The 15,585-nt window shown below is 30.8% G+C and overlaps 2 protein-coding genes across 2 annotated transcripts; both read right to left on the bottom strand.

Moving 5' to 3' along the window:
- Positions 1-250: 250 nt before the first annotated feature.
- On the bottom strand, positions 251-3,800 carry LOC101489672 (ankyrin repeat domain-containing protein EMB506, chloroplastic-like). Its single transcript, XM_073369039.1, is given in 8 exon segments — positions 251-834; positions 1,561-1,659; positions 1,755-1,841; positions 1,936-2,034; positions 2,116-2,214; positions 2,295-2,330; positions 2,333-2,391; positions 2,786-3,800. Coding segments are annotated over 8 exon segments (996 nt in total). The 5' UTR covers positions 3,198-3,800; the 3' UTR covers positions 251-729.
- A 1,009-nt stretch (positions 3,801-4,809) lies between these two features.
- On the bottom strand, positions 4,810-6,484 carry LOC101489345 (floral homeotic protein GLOBOSA-like). The gene is made up of 2 exons (XM_004488245.4): positions 6,324-6,484; positions 4,810-5,818 (listed from the first exon to the last, which is right to left on the bottom strand). Exon 2 carries the CDS (start codon positions 5,814-5,816, stop codon positions 4,872-4,874), a length of 945 nt encoding a protein of 314 aa, XP_004488302.1. The 5' UTR covers positions 5,817-5,818; positions 6,324-6,484; the 3' UTR covers positions 4,810-4,871.
- Positions 6,485-15,585: the final 9,101 nt, after the last annotated feature.

Below are 15,585 nucleotides of genomic sequence, written 5' to 3' on the forward strand. Positions count from 1 at the left end.
AAATCATGTCCACTATAACATTGGAATCCATTCCAATTTGGGCCCATTTCACATCCAAGGAAGGCCCAGAGTGCAGCCCATATATGATATAGCTTTTCTTTTCATAGATTTGTTCAAAATTATTCTTTGATTAAAAAATTATTATAATATTAAATTGTAATACAAATCCAATAAAAACATTACAAAATAAAAATTGAAGCCGCAGAAAAGTATTACAATTCAAATGGTCAAGAAGAAATGGAGAGAACAATAACAAAACATACAAAATGTAGATTTGTGCTTCCAAGTGTAGAAAGAAGTTCATCATTTACATACAAGAAAAAGTAATAAAAAACAGAACAAAAAAAATATGTATCATTTTAAATATTATAAACAACTTTTCAACAGTAACACTTACACAACATAAATTTATGAACGTCTACTTGTTAAAATTCACTATAAAAAACACATTAACCCATTAGATAATTCATACACAATTGAAACAATTCTACATGTAGAGATCTGCGAGGATAATTCAGTATTTTCTCAAGACTAGTATGTCAGTTAGAACTATGCTGCAAAAATATTCCAAGAAATCATTGATGTAGAAGATTCCACCAAAGCTTTCACCATTTCGGAAAACGAGCAGTCTAAGATCTCCAAAGGTGGAAGAAGTTTGAAGCACCAATTAGCAACACATAACATTTAACTCATTCAATCTAATTCTACTCGATTACACCTCGCCGCACATTATAGAACTTTGTTGACTGGAACTACCTTCACTAATCTAGCAAGGTCATAAGACATGAAATCTTTCCCATAGCATAAGCTTAGATTCAGTGCTGTTTTTCCATCCTGAAACATAACAAATCAATGAAGTTCTACAGCAAGTACAAAAGTATAATTCCCCTATTGACTAGAATGAAAACCAACTCAAGTTTATAATTAACAAGTACAACAACACTTAGGGTGTGTTTGAATAAACTTCTTAATTAAGTGCTTTTCGAATAAGTATAAACTCTTATGTATAGAAATGATGTAACTTAATTAAGTGTATTTTGAATAACTATAAGCTCTTTGTTAATCAAAGAGGAGAGCATTTCTAAACTTTACAGCTGAAGTAACTCGTTTAGGGCCAATTTGAATTGGCTTATTTGAGCTTATCTACTGACACGCACTTGTGAGATTGTTTATGAGAGCTTATGACATGTATATATGTTTTTTTCAGCTTATTTCCAGAATCTCTCAAGGATAGCTAATGAAAACAACTTATAGATTATATCAATATAGTTTACTTTATTTATCTTTTATTATAAAAATAGCTTACACATGCCCTTATATGATAAGTATTTATGTTATATGTGCTTAATTAAACTGTTTATCCAAACAAGGTCTTATTAGTTCCAATGGATAACAACAGTATTAGCCTAAAAGGATTGAAAAATACAACTTACAAAGAATCAGCCACCAAACAAAGCTAAGAATAAACAGAATGATAAAAAATTAATAATACATGTTCACCATGTTGAATTTAAATTATTGCAACATTGAGTTCTGTAGTGAAATGTACAACAAATTTACCTTATTTTTTGTTAACCTATCTACACCATTGACTAACAAAATTTTCGCAATATCTCTATTCCTGCTTTGAATGGCAACATGCAATGGAGTCCAACCTTCCTGAGAGATTATTAATTGTAAATAACCCATATACAACAAGCAAAATTTAAGAACTTATTTATAAGTAGAAAAAGTTTGCGTTATAAAATGCTCACATTATCTGCAACATTGTATTTGATCAATAATTTCACAGTTTGCTTTGCACCAACTTGAACTGCATAATGAAGTGGAGTAGCTCCATCCTACCATATCAATCAATAAATATATAAACACCTAGTCACACTTACAGAATGCAGTCAACTTTTTCCAACAGTTACATAACAAATTTATCCGCACCTTATCTTTGACATGAGGACTTGCACCTTTCCGTAAAAGATGGCTTATAACAGCTTCTTTTTTACCTATAATTGCCTTATGAAGTGCAGTGAGACCTTCCTGTTGATCAAATTGACTTATTTACGACAAGGCAAATGATATGTAAAAATGAACTTACGTATAATATAACCACAAATGCACCTTATTAAGGAAATCAATATCATAACCATTTTCAAGAAGCTTATCCATGCTACTAATCTGCATTGATAGCGCAAGAGAGTGCAGTGGGCTCCATTTTTCCTGGAAATATGTAAATAAGAGCTTAAGTGTAAATAAGAAAGCAAGGCACTAGGAGAGACAGTGCAGAGTCACAGACTTACAGATGATATATTTTTCAAGTTAGGAGTTGGATTTTGTTGCAATATTGATTTTGTTTCAATATTTCTCTTTCTTCCGGTTCCAAGAGCTGTTCAACCTCTGCATCAATAAGTGTATCAACTTCCTTATAGTTGCCGACTATTGTACAATGTCAGAAAGAAGACATTCTACAATCTATCTATCAACCATATTTTGATGCTTTTTTTAATTTATTGGATATAATCTGGAATTAGCAATGTATTAAAGCTTAAAAGATAAAACCATTTGATAGTAACAAGTACAAGTCCAAAAAAAGGAGAAATATGTAAAGCAATATTTTGAAAACCAGATTGACAACAAATTGGTAAGCCTAAGATTGTTTTTCTGTCATATATCTTATTACTCTCATAAGAAATGAGTGCTTAACAAGGTTAGTCAAGACAACATCTTCCAGTTTTCAAAACCATGATGTTACGACTACAATAGAGAAAAAGAAACACAAAAACAAACCTACCTTTCTTAATTTGCTCCTCATACTCATCCTGTGAGGTAATATTAACACCGGTAATAGCTGAAGTCTTTGTCTCTTCCTCTTCCCCATCACTTTCAAATCCAAGGCTCTCATCTTCTTCATCACCATACTCACTCTCAATGTCACTGTCACTATCAATATCTGGTTCTTCCCAAGTTCCATGTTCTTGTTGGGTTTGGGAATAAGATACTTCTCTGCTTAATTTGATTGCAAAATTACTTCCAACTTCATAATTATCCCTAGAGAAAGACAGACAGAACTTTTCTTTGGTTTTACTTTTGTATATTCTATGAAAACTGGCTCCCAATTTGGAGCTCATAGCAGAATTAGTAATAGCAGTAGAAAATGGAATAAATTGATTAGCAAGAAAAGATGGTGTTGCCAAACAACTCATTTCTGTTTTCCTGAAAAGGAGACAAAAGAAACAGAAACAAAAACAAAAGCAAACAAGTTATATCTAATTGTCAAATTCATTGAACTATTATCATATAGTTTGGGCACACTAAAACAACAAACTGCAACAACCACCTGGATTAGAAATTGCACAATAAAAGCATTAGAAAACAAATGAAGAATTGTTCTAGAGAGAAAACCCTTAACCCTTGGTAATAAGGAAGTATTTATAAAAAGGAATGCTATTTCCCAAAATTAAATTAGGAGACTACCAACTTTAAGATTCTTTGTTTTAGAAACTGACAAACAAGTGGGGATGACTTTAAGCATAAAAACTAAGTTATGCTTTTAACTAAACCATTTCTTGTAATCTAAACAAGTTTTTCTTGACTTCAATCCAAGAGAGAGTCTTAGAGTTCAACATCTGACCAGTCATCCAATGTCACAGAGAAAACCTAAGTAAAAAATAATGCTGTCAAACAAATAAGTTAAGTTCAGCCTTTGCACCACTACCAAATTGATAGACGCATCCTACTGCAAACAAAAACTAACAGAAACTGAACTTTAAGGTTAGAAATGAACTCTGTATGAAACAATAACAATCCAGACTAGCTATGCTTGAGAAAAACAACCTTCAACAACAAAATGAGAACCAAATTGAAACTGAACTACAATTTACAAGGCAAGAAAATGTTAGTCTCCTAAAATAATTATAACTAGTTAGTTTCCTAAAACATACTACTACTATTAATTAATAATAAACCAATAAATAGACCGAGTACTTAAAATGTAAAAACTTTGACAAAGATAAAAACAATATAGCTTCAGTAAGTAATAATAATTAACTAGTAACATTTAAGTTATATAACAACAGTAGATGGTTTGTCCAAATTAGTTGTCATGTTCCATGATCTAAATATAAAAGATTCTTGTGTTTTTGTTTCAAACACCCCTGCTTTTAACATTAGCTTATCCAATGAATTTTGATGCAAGAAATTATAGTTTCCAATAATTTTCTCTTCTAATTTTAAGAAATAACAAATTAGTATACCATATGAATTAAGACACTTATTTTTTTCAAGTATACCAATATGAATTAAGACACTTTATTTTCAATGTTTCTTTTCTTTACTATATATAGTTGTGTTGAGTAACCTTGCCTAGCTAACTTTATTTTTTAGTTCGAAGGAGCATTCTTGAGTGATGGGAAGGGACTAAGTAACTAAAACACATAGATTCACATTAATAAACATCATTAGAAAACAAAGTCTCACTAATAGGCAACAATGGTAAAACTTGTAAACTAACTACTAAGCCTACCATTTTCAATGCAAGCGGAGCGTGGCAATGTAAAACACAAATCATAAACTTATTTGGATCATATTTATTCATAAGTTAAAATTTCTATTAGCTAAGAAAATCTTACTTCTTCACAAGGATTCTGAAACAAAAATGCAATAGAATCTACAACACTTTACTATAACAAGAAAATATGATAATGAGTGTGTTTCATTATCAGTATTGTGAGCGAACCAGAAAAGTTTAATGACTTGTTGAAATATGCAAAGAAGAAAGAAACAAAAACCAGAACAAAATTAACGAAGATTTTTACATAGGAACTAATTATAAGTAAACTCTATTCATTGCATATTATATTATGAACATCTTTATTTGTTTAAATACACAAAAAATCATCTTCTACAACAGTAAAATCCTCAGGTTCAGCTACTATATTATCCCAATCAATAAGACCACTAAAATCTACCATATCACAAATGTCATCGTAAGGTGGCAGCATACAACCAGTAATATTTTGTATTTGAGGAATGTTATGATTCACATCAAGTTGGCTTGAATTTGAGGATAGAACATTGTCATAAGTAATGTTTTGCATAGTGCTATGTATGAAGCTAGTAAAGCCCTCAGATTCAACCTTTATATCATCCCACTCAACAAGTTTACTAAGTTGGTTTATCGACGAAACTGGTGGCAAATCAGAAAGATCACTGAAATCTATCCACTCACTAATATCATCATTGGTTGGTTCCATAAAATCAGTAATATGTTGCATTTGAGGAAGGTTATGCATTACTACATTATCTTGACTTGAATGTAAGCAGACATCACTATCTTGAGCCATGTTTTGTACGAAGCAAGTGTCTTTTTGTTGCATATTTTTCAGCATGTGATTACAAGCTTCAATCTTGGAATCTACAAAAGCAATGAAAGCTTTGAGTTGCTCCTCTTCCATGTTATGAAAAATTGGGCTCGAAGTTGGATACTTTTTCTTGAGGATCTCCTTACGCACTCTGGAAATCTCGGCTTCGACTAAATTCTTCTTATTGGCATAGTAGTCTTTGACGCCAAATTCCTCAAGAGTAGTCTCAATCTTTTGATGCTCATACTTTTTAAGCATAGATTGTACAGTTGTGGCATTTTCTGGAAAAGTCATTGGTATATCACTACCATCACTATCATACACAATTAAGCAAACTTCAGCTCCAAATATGCTTGAAAATTCCGAAACTTTCTTTGATAATCCATTCTTTCGGTGAACGAAAGTTGTTTTTCGAACTTTCTCATTTTGAATGCGTTTCAAATTTGTTTTTGGACGACCCATATCTACAAATATAATGTAAAAGTAGTCAATAGAAAAACTATCATGATGGAAAAATATAGAATAAAGACAAAGAAAGATATTAAGAACCCTTGTCGTGAATTTCTTAATTTTCTAACACTATATACATCTACTAAACTAGTTAAAAACAAAGAAAGATATTAAGAAACATTAAAATAAATAGTAATGATGTCAATTGTTGATTTTTGTAAAGAACTCATCCTCGTTCCTTTATTTTCTTTGAATGGGTCAACCAAAACCAGAGATACGGTACATGCAGAAAAAGACTCCTTTATTTTCTTTGAATGGGTCATACCAAAAACAGAGATACAGTACATGCAGAAAAAGACTTTTCTATGAAAAAGATTGAATCATGAACATTTCTGTGAAAAAGATTGAATCTTGAATTCAAATTTTTATAACTTCGACTAACACTATATATAGGAACGAAATTGATTGAATGAAAGGAAACATAAAACAATGAAACACAAAGAAAGGTATGTTGTTTACCTTTGTTTGAGATTTGATTGATATCAAGAACACTGAAATTAAGGACGGAGTTAGTTTGTTTTTGTGTCGAAAAGAATTGAGTGAGCGTAACAATGGAGTTTGGTTTTATGGGAGGAGTTTACGTGATGGACCTATGTGTTGGGAAAGCCCACCCAACACTATCTTGATTCGCGCGCGATGTTAAACTCAACAACATCAAATAGGTAACCTTTGAGTTTATTTATTATTTATAAAACAATATTAATTACTACTAATTAATTCAATTAGCCGGACATTATTTGCCAAATATTTTTTTATGGATTTTTTAATTCAATCTCTTATAGATTTGTTTCAACAAAGATTTTTTTTTTTTTATCTCGTAGATTTGTTTTTATCGAACTAATTAACACATTTATTAATTATTATATTTTTTTTATTTGTGTTAGTTTTATGTCCTCAATTTTTTTTTATAATATTTTTTAATCTTATAGTTTTGACTTATCATTCACATAGTTGTTTATCTCTCAAACTATGTCATGCTATTTTGTAATGTTTATTTTTCTTTTTACTCTTATTTGGAAAGTTAGTGATTATGAGTTAAGATCATCTCTAATTTTTTCATTTTCTATTATTATCTATCAAAGTTTTGGAAATATAAATATATTAGCTTTTCATAGATCCAAATATTTTTATATATTTCAAAACCCTCCAAAAACTATAGTAGTAGAGAATAGAAATGGAGAAATTCTTTACTTGGTGTTTATGAATTTATAAATAAAATAAAATAAATAGGATATAGTTGTAAAAAAACGTATAATGAGTGTCACATTGTTACATTAAACTGATATTTTGAAGATTGGGTTCTATCGAATATATTTGGGATAGAGAATTATCATGCTACAAATTTTTGTTGTGCCCTTTTCATTTAAAGAAAACTTGTTCGAAAACAAATCATTAACACTCTTTGGAGATGATTGACAGAATAATACAAATCTAAAAAAAGAATATGATTGGAATAGTAATCTTACTTTTCAAACAATGTTAACGAAATTAGTGAAAGTGAAATTCTGATTCACTTTCTTTATATTTAAACATTGTTGAAAAATAGTTTTTGTAGTGTTTGTAGTGTGATATTTGTTTTTCTTTTAAGAATCTCTAAGTCCTAGATTGAAATGTAACTTCCAAGAGTGAAAGTAAAAAAAACATGAGAAAAAACATGCGAAAATTTTGGATTATAGATTTTATTTTTATTATTTATCATTTTAGTTTATTTGTCATTGGATTATTTCAATTTTTGATATTTGTGCAATATAGATCGCACTAGACAAGTTTGAAAGAAAGTATCCAAGTGTCTCATTTGATGGTAAGGATGAAAATTAAGGGTGAGAATAGGCTGGGCCGAACGAAGATTTACTTCGTCTGGATCTGACATATAAAAAAATTCAAAGCATAAGTCTAGCTCGTTGTCTGTTATATGCTTACTTTTTAGGTCTGAGTTTGGTCCTTAAAAGAAGTTTAGTATGGCATGTCAATCTACTTAAAAGTCTATTTAATTTTAACACTTTTTAACATCCTCTTGTATTACAATTTTCTATAATATGGTGATAAAATATGATCAAGATTATAAAGTGGTGAAATTTTTATAATTTGGCACAAATAGAGAAAGAGGAGAATTAAAGTAAAAAAAGAAATCAGTTGTGTAAAATTTGTTAATACTATTAGGGAGATATTTGTCAATACTATTAGAAAAGTTTGTAGTTGGCTTGCAATCCATGTGTCCTAGTCGACAGCAATCAAGTCCAAATTCACATCATTCTCCCTTTTTCATCTTTGATCCATGAATAGTATAATCAAGTCACAAGCCTTCTACATATAAACCAATACAAATAAATGTAAAGTGCTTGATATTACTATAGGTATGGCAAACGGATTATCTATAAAGTGTTGAGCATACTTAAAGACCAAGAAGGTTATAATAAAGTGTTGACTGCTTAGCCAAATAATTGAAATTAACGTGCATTTCCATTTTATTACAGAAACCATTAGTGGTGAAAAGTAGAGATTGTTCAAGTCATTCTGAGTCTGAGAGTTATTTAAGAAATTTCTAACAACATAGATAGATGTGTGTGTGTCTTACCACATTGTTTTTTTTTTTTTTTTTGTAAAATGTGTTGTTGTAGCGTATCATTGTAAATAAGGGAAAGCAAAAATGTGTATGTAAGACCCTTAATTTTTAAATTCTAATTTATTCAATTTTAGGGTATTTTGTGTTAAATTGCTTAGGAATTTAGCTCAATTTTATTTTATTTTGTGAATTAAGTACCAAAAATATATTTTGTTAGAGTTCTTAATGTGTTTAACCCACAAATGTCTTGTATTGAAGGGTCACCGACAATAGGAGAGAAATTCTATTATCAGAATTTGTTCAAAGATTTGCAAACGATGTACAGTGAACGCTAATTCAACAAAACCAAACCAAACCCACAAATTACGAAATTTAAAACATGGTAAATCGTCAAGGAAGATATCCAAGTCTATTGTTTTTAGAAAGACAATTTGGAAAACAAATTGAAAAAAGCAAATGTTCATAATAAAATAAATGCAGTTTCTGATGCACAAGATCAATAACTAGCTACAAGTGCAGAGCATACTTATTTTGCTGAATATAAATAAGGATTGGATGCAAATGAAAAGCGGAATATAATTAATACATACTAAAAAATACTTACAATGGTAACTTGTTTTGAAAACTGAAAAGAAAAATACAAGCTTATGAAAATATAGGAGGCACTCAAGAAACTCTCAAGATTTCTAACAGATGTTCTCTTGTTGTATTCCACCCTGCCTTGAAGTGAAGAGGAGCCTTCCTTATATAGGGAAAGGATTCCGCTTGTGCTGCATTATGAGGTGAAGGAAATGATGAGATTCCTTCTACTTTCGGTGCCACTTTTGACTTTTGATGCAGATGGCAGACAAGTGCCAAACAACTTTTCTTTTTGCATTTTGCTTTTCAAAAAGAATATATTCGTTTTTTTTTAAGTCTGAAATCAATTTTGGGCCAGGCCCGTTAAATGATATACAAGATTATTTTTAAACCGGTTCGAAATGAAATTTGGGCTACGCCCATTACATGATATACAAGACTTTTTTTTAATGGGCCAAGAGTATCGGGCCGTTGCATTCATTTTATGGGCAACAAGATGTCGAAACAGTCGTCTTCATTTTCATTTTCATTTTCTATATTAATGGTGTCTTCTGAAGCGTTGTCTGAGGAATGTTTTGATTATTGGGCCTTACTTTTGAGAAGTTGGGCCATGATTTCAAAGTATTCCTCCTCGGATTTTGCCGCTGCTAGTTGTGTTTGGGTAAATGATTTTTGGGCCAAGAATTTAGTTGCCATTGGGTCTGGTTTCTTCATTCCTTGCCTTTGGAGCCATGCCGATACAACTTGTTTTTTGATACTTGGTGGAATAGAGAATTTTGTCCACCATCTGACTTTAAATCTTCTGACGAGGATAGTTTGGGTCTCTTTTTGGTTAATGTCAAAATATCAGGCTAATACCCATGGTAGAAAGAATAGGCTAATACCCATGGTGGATTTTGGCAGTTGAATAGGCTACTGGGCCTTCTTTTGGATTGTCTTGAATTATTGCAGATCCTATACATTCAAGAATAGATTTATAGTAAGGCTGGGGTTTTAATAAATCATACGGTTTGAAAAACCAGCCTTCTGGAAAAATCTTTGAGATGACTAATGGAGGATTTTTATTATAGAAATGATCCTCGATTTTCCAAATGTTTTGATAATCTGTTTTGACAAAATATTCAGATTTTGGTTTAAACAAAGTAATCTCATAATCATTTAAAATAATTTTTGAAGTTTCTCCTTGAGAGAGTTTTGAAATTATTTTACAGGATGGTTCCTCCTGTAAAGGTTTTGAAATAATTTTTTGAGAAGGGGTTTTTGAAGATTCTCCCATTTCCTGTCCCGTAAAAGAAGGCAGATGTATTTGGAGGGATCCAATCTCTTGTTGGAGTTTGTGGAGTTTTGCAATTTTTGGAGTTGAATGTTTTCTTCAATTGAGTCTTTTATCTCCTGGAAATTGTCAGGACCAGCTATTTGTTGGCTGGCAAGCCATTTTTGAATTTGGTTTTGGGCTTCATTTTCTTTGACAGCTTCTACCCAAGACCGAATGGGTTTGCAGATGAGATAGGTTTTGGGGTTTCTTGTGGTTGGTGCTTCTGGACCTCAATTCTTTTGGATTTTCTGGGCATCACCTAAGTCCTGTTTTGGAGAAATTCTCTGGTTAGAAAATCTGGAATTGAGTTTTGATCTCCTTTAATAAATTCAATTTCAAAATAAAAAATGCTAAGGATTGCTTGCCATCTGGCAAAAATTTGTTTTTATGCAATGTTTTGAACATCTTTTTGTAAAACTTCTTTTGCAGATTTACAATCAATTCGAAGAAAAAAAAATTTGGTTGAGTAAATCGCTTTGAAATTTTGTAATGCACATGACAATTGAAAGAATTTCCTTTTTAATGGTAGAGTAATTCTTTTGGCAATCATTCCAGTGTGCAGATGTAAACTGTACAATGCATTCTTTGTTATTTGTTTTTTGTTTAAGGATACCCCCATATCCTATGTCTGATGCATCTGTTTCAACAATTTTTGGGCTGATGGGTCAGCTAAATGCAAGCAAGGTATCTCTTTAACTTGTTTTTTTGATTATTTGAACTATTTTGGTATGTTCTTCTGACCATGCGACGAGGTTTTTCTTTAACCTATCATGGAGAGGTTTTGCTATCCTATTAATGTTGGGACAAAAATCTAATACATAGTTCAAGCTTCCTAAAAATCTTTGTAATTGTGTTTTGTCAAGAATTTTGTCTGGAAATTTATCTGCGAAATTTAAGGACCTTTCAATAGGGGTAATAGTACCCTGAGAGATATAATGTCCTAGAAAGCGGATTTTTGTTTGAAAAAGTGAAACTTTGGATTTTGAAACCACCATATAACTTTTCTTAGTGATCATTAAAAATGTTCTAAGGTGTTTGAAATGTTGTTCAATGGTTTCTGAAAAAATTAAAACATCATCAGAAGGATTAAAAATTTTGGCTCATGGATTAAAAATTACATTCATAATTCTTTGAAATTCAGAAGGAGCATTTTTTAATCCAAAGAGAATTAATGTCCATTTCATATTGGCCAAAAGGGACAGTGAACACTATTTTATAACGGTCTTTTGGATCAATTTGTATTTGCCAAAATCCTGATTTCATGTCGAATTTTGAAAATACAGATGAGGAATGTAATTTTTGTAAGAGATCTTTTTTGTTTGGAATTGGGTATCGAATCCACTTTAAAGCTTTGTTGAAAGGTTTGTAGTTTATTACTAAAATGGGTGTACCTCTTTCTATTTCAAAATTTTTATTCACATAGAAGGTTGCACAACTCCATGGGGGTCTAGATTTTGTGATTAGACCCTTTTGTTCTAGGTCTTGGATTTCAGGTTTGCAATGCGTTTCTAGTTCGTAATTCATTTGAATAGGTCTAGCTTTTGTTGGGATTTCTTTATCAGAAAAGTCATTTTCGTATGGTAAATATACCATATGTTGTTTTCTATCCCAAAAAGCATTTGGCATATTCGAGCAAATTTCATTTCCAATTCTTTTTTGGAGTTCTGAAATTTTTTGTTTTATGAAATTATTTTGTAATTGTTGTTCAGTTCTGAGGAAAGAAATATCTTGTTTTAGAAAATATAGATGTTTTTCTTTTCCTTGAATTAAACAATTTAATTCAGTTTTGTAAACAGAACAAGCTTTTAAAAGATTTAAATTCTTTGTTCTGGGTTTTTCAATAAAAGAGAAAACAATTTTGGCTTCTTTTGTTTTGCAAGAAATACTGTCATAATTGACTGAGTAGGGAGTTATCATGTTAATGAAAGGAGTCTCTAAAATGACAGTATGAGTAATATTTTCTAATAAAACAAAAGAAGTTTTGATTGAAACGTTACCATTTTTAATGGAAGCTTCAGTTTTACTTTTTTATAATCATGTTGGAGTTGTTAGCTGCAACAAGTTTTTCATTTGATTTTTGTAGAAACCTGTTTGGTACAATGCTACTTTTCAAGCAATTTAAGTCTGCTCCAGTATCAAAAAGTGCAATTGTTTCAAATTTGAAATCTTCAGAAAAAACTAAATTAATTTTGATTAAATATTTTCTTGTTGTTATAGTTCTTAAAACGAACAAGAAATCTTCAGGGATTTCTTCTAAATTTTCAATTTTGTTTGAATATTCTTCATTTTCTCCCTCTACTCCTTCCTGTTCTGGGTCAGAAGAGGTTTGATTTTGTACTTGGGAAATAAGATTTTGAAGAATATTTGAATCAATTTCTTGTTTTTGTTTAAGAGTTTTTAACTCATGTTTCACAATTTTAATCTCATCTTGCAGAGATTGAATTGTGACAGGGGTTTGTGACTTTGTTCTTTTTCCTAAGATATTTGTTAAGTCATAAGTAGTTTTAGGAAGTAATTTTGATGAGGATATGATAGGTTGACCTTGTTTTGATTAAAAAGTACTTAACAGTTTTCCTATTATTTCCTTTTGAAGTTTTGTATCTTCAACCTGTTTTATAATATCAAGAATTAGTTCTTGATCCTTAGTTAGAACATTAATTGATTTTGTACTACCTTCTGAATCGCTAAGAGAGTCGGAGGTTCCTAGCTCATCAAACTGTAAAGGTTTATCATTTTTTGATGAACCTATTTCAGAATCTGTGAATGTTTCTTCGTCAGAGGTTTCTATAAGTATTGCCTCTATTTTTTGAATTATTTGTTCATCAATTTTTAATTCATGGAGTTTTTTTATTTCTGTTGCAATATCTTGAGATGTGTCCTATTTGGCCACACTTATAACAAGTTATTTGTTTTGAATTTTGAGGTTTGAACTTCTTTTGCAAGGGTTTTTTTCTTATAAAAATTAGGTTTTCTTTGATTGTAAGTATTTTGGGGTTTAGATTTTTTATAGAAATCTTGTTTGCCAGGTCTAGAGAACGATTTTCTGAAAGGTTTTCTAAAAGGTTTTGAATAAAATCATCCGCAGTCTTTAGAAATATTTGTCGTGGGTATTTCGAATTGTTTGCAAAAAACCGTTTATGTTCCATTCATATATACCGTCTATGTTCCATTCATAAACAGTACTGGCATTGAATTTTGATTGAGAAAGGACATTGGGTATGTTCTCAATTCCTAGGTCTGGTGTTGTGACCATGGTCAAAGGTTGAACCTTCTGCCATTGGAGTTTGCACAGATTTTGTTGTTCTTGTTCGGATTTAGAAACATGGTCTAAAGTCGTTAGTGTTTTCTCAAAAGTATCCTTAGCTACCAAGGGTGTAGAGGTAGAAGAATGTTTTATCCTACTAAGTTGGTCATGTAAGAATTGAGTAAATTCTGATCTACCTTCTCTAAATAGTTTTTGGCTTGTTTTTGAGATTTGAAATAGTTTAAAAACTAGGTTTTTTAGTTTTGAATCAGTTGTCTCAATCGGAGAGACAGTGGAATTCTGTTGATGTTCCTCTATCTTAGTTAATTGTTTTGCAATTGTACTAAGATGGACATTTGTAAAATTATTTTGTTGAAGGATATTATGTATATCTTTTTCCGAACTATCACTTGGGATTTTGAAAGGTGCAGCTTCTACTGGCTTTTCTAGGTGTGTTATTATGATTTGTCTTAAAGGTGGGTGTTCATACTGTATTTTTAATCCAGTTTCCAAATCTCATTCAGCAGTTTTATTTCTTGTTATTATGGGATTAACAGAACTTTGGTTTTGTTTGAAAGGGTAAGAAATTTGGTTTTGTGTTGCATAAATTTCAAACCATTCAAAAAATAAAATATGAGTTTTATTTTGTAAAATGAATGTATGAAATTCATTCTGAATTTGTTTTCTTTGTTTTAGAAAGTTTTTAAAGAACCATGTTCTTTTATTTGTATTTTTGGAAGCATAAAAATCATTATGGAGAATAGTTTTATCAACTTCAAATGCCTTTTCTATGACATTTAATTCATTAACAACATTTTCAGTTATAGCAAAAATCATTTGCCCAAACACAACTAGCAGCGGCAAAATCCGAGGAGGAATACTTTTAAATCATGGCCCAACTTCTCAAAAGTAAGGCCCAATAATCAAAACTTTCCTCAGATAGTGCTTCAGAAGACACCATTAATATAGAAAATGCAAATGAAGACGACTGTTTCGACATCTTGTTACCCATAAAATGAATGCAATTGCCCAATACTCTTGGCCCATTAAAAAAAAGTCTTGTATATCATGTAATGGGCGTAGCCCAAATTTCATTTCGAACCGGTTTAAAAATAATCTTGTATATCATTTAACGGGCCTGGCCCAAAATTAATTTTGTACTTAAAAAAAATGAATATTTTCTTTCTGAAAAGCAAAACGCAAAAAGAAAAGTTGTTTGGCACTTGTCTGCCATCTGCACCAAAAGTCAAAAGTGGCACCGAAAGTAGAAGGAATCTCATCATTTCCTCCACCTCATAATGCAGCACAAGCGAAATCCTTTCCCTATATAACGAAGGCTCCTCTTCACTTCAAGGCAGAGTGGAATACAACAAGAGAACATCTGTTAGAAAGCTTAAGAGTTTCTTGAGTGCCTTCTATATTTTCATAATCTTGTATTTTTCTTTTCAGTTTTCAAAATAATTTACCATTGTAAGTATTTGTTAGTATGTATTAATTATATTCCACTTTTAATTTGCATCAAATCCTTATTTATATTCTGCAAAATAAGTATGCTCCGCACTTGCAGCTAATTGCTAATCTTGTGCATCAGAAACTACATTTATTTTATTATGAATATTTGCTTTTTTCAATTCGTTTTCCAAATTGTCTTTCTAAAAACAACAAACTTGGATATCTTCTTTGACGATTTACCATGTTTTAAATTTCGTAATTTGTGGGTTTGGTTTTGTTTTGTTAAATTAGCGTTCGTTGTACATCGTTTGCAAGTCTTAGAACAAATTCTGATAATAGAATTTATCTCCTATTGTCGGTGACCCTTCAATCTAGGACGTTAGTGGAATATAAATAAGGACGTTTGTGGAATATATATATATATATATATATATATATATATATCTTCTTGGTTCTGTTGTCAATGTCTGATAATCTCCATAATGAAAATGTGAAGAAAAAAAATGGTAGAATAAGGTGGAAATGTATGCCTAACTCCAAGTGGTAAAGCCTACTATCCTAAAATGTC

Source organism: Cicer arietinum, chromosome 1 (genome assembly GCF_000331145.2).
Source record: "Cicer arietinum cultivar CDC Frontier isolate Library 1 chromosome 1, Cicar.CDCFrontier_v2.0, whole genome shotgun sequence".
NCBI classification, from domain to species: Eukaryota; Viridiplantae; Streptophyta; class Magnoliopsida; order Fabales; family Fabaceae; genus Cicer; species Cicer arietinum.

Excerpts from the sequence above, each read along its gene's own strand:
- LOC101489345 (XM_004488245.4), bottom strand. The coding sequence starts at position 5,816 with ATGGGTCGTCCAAAAACAAATTTGAAACGCATTCAAAATGAGAAAGTT.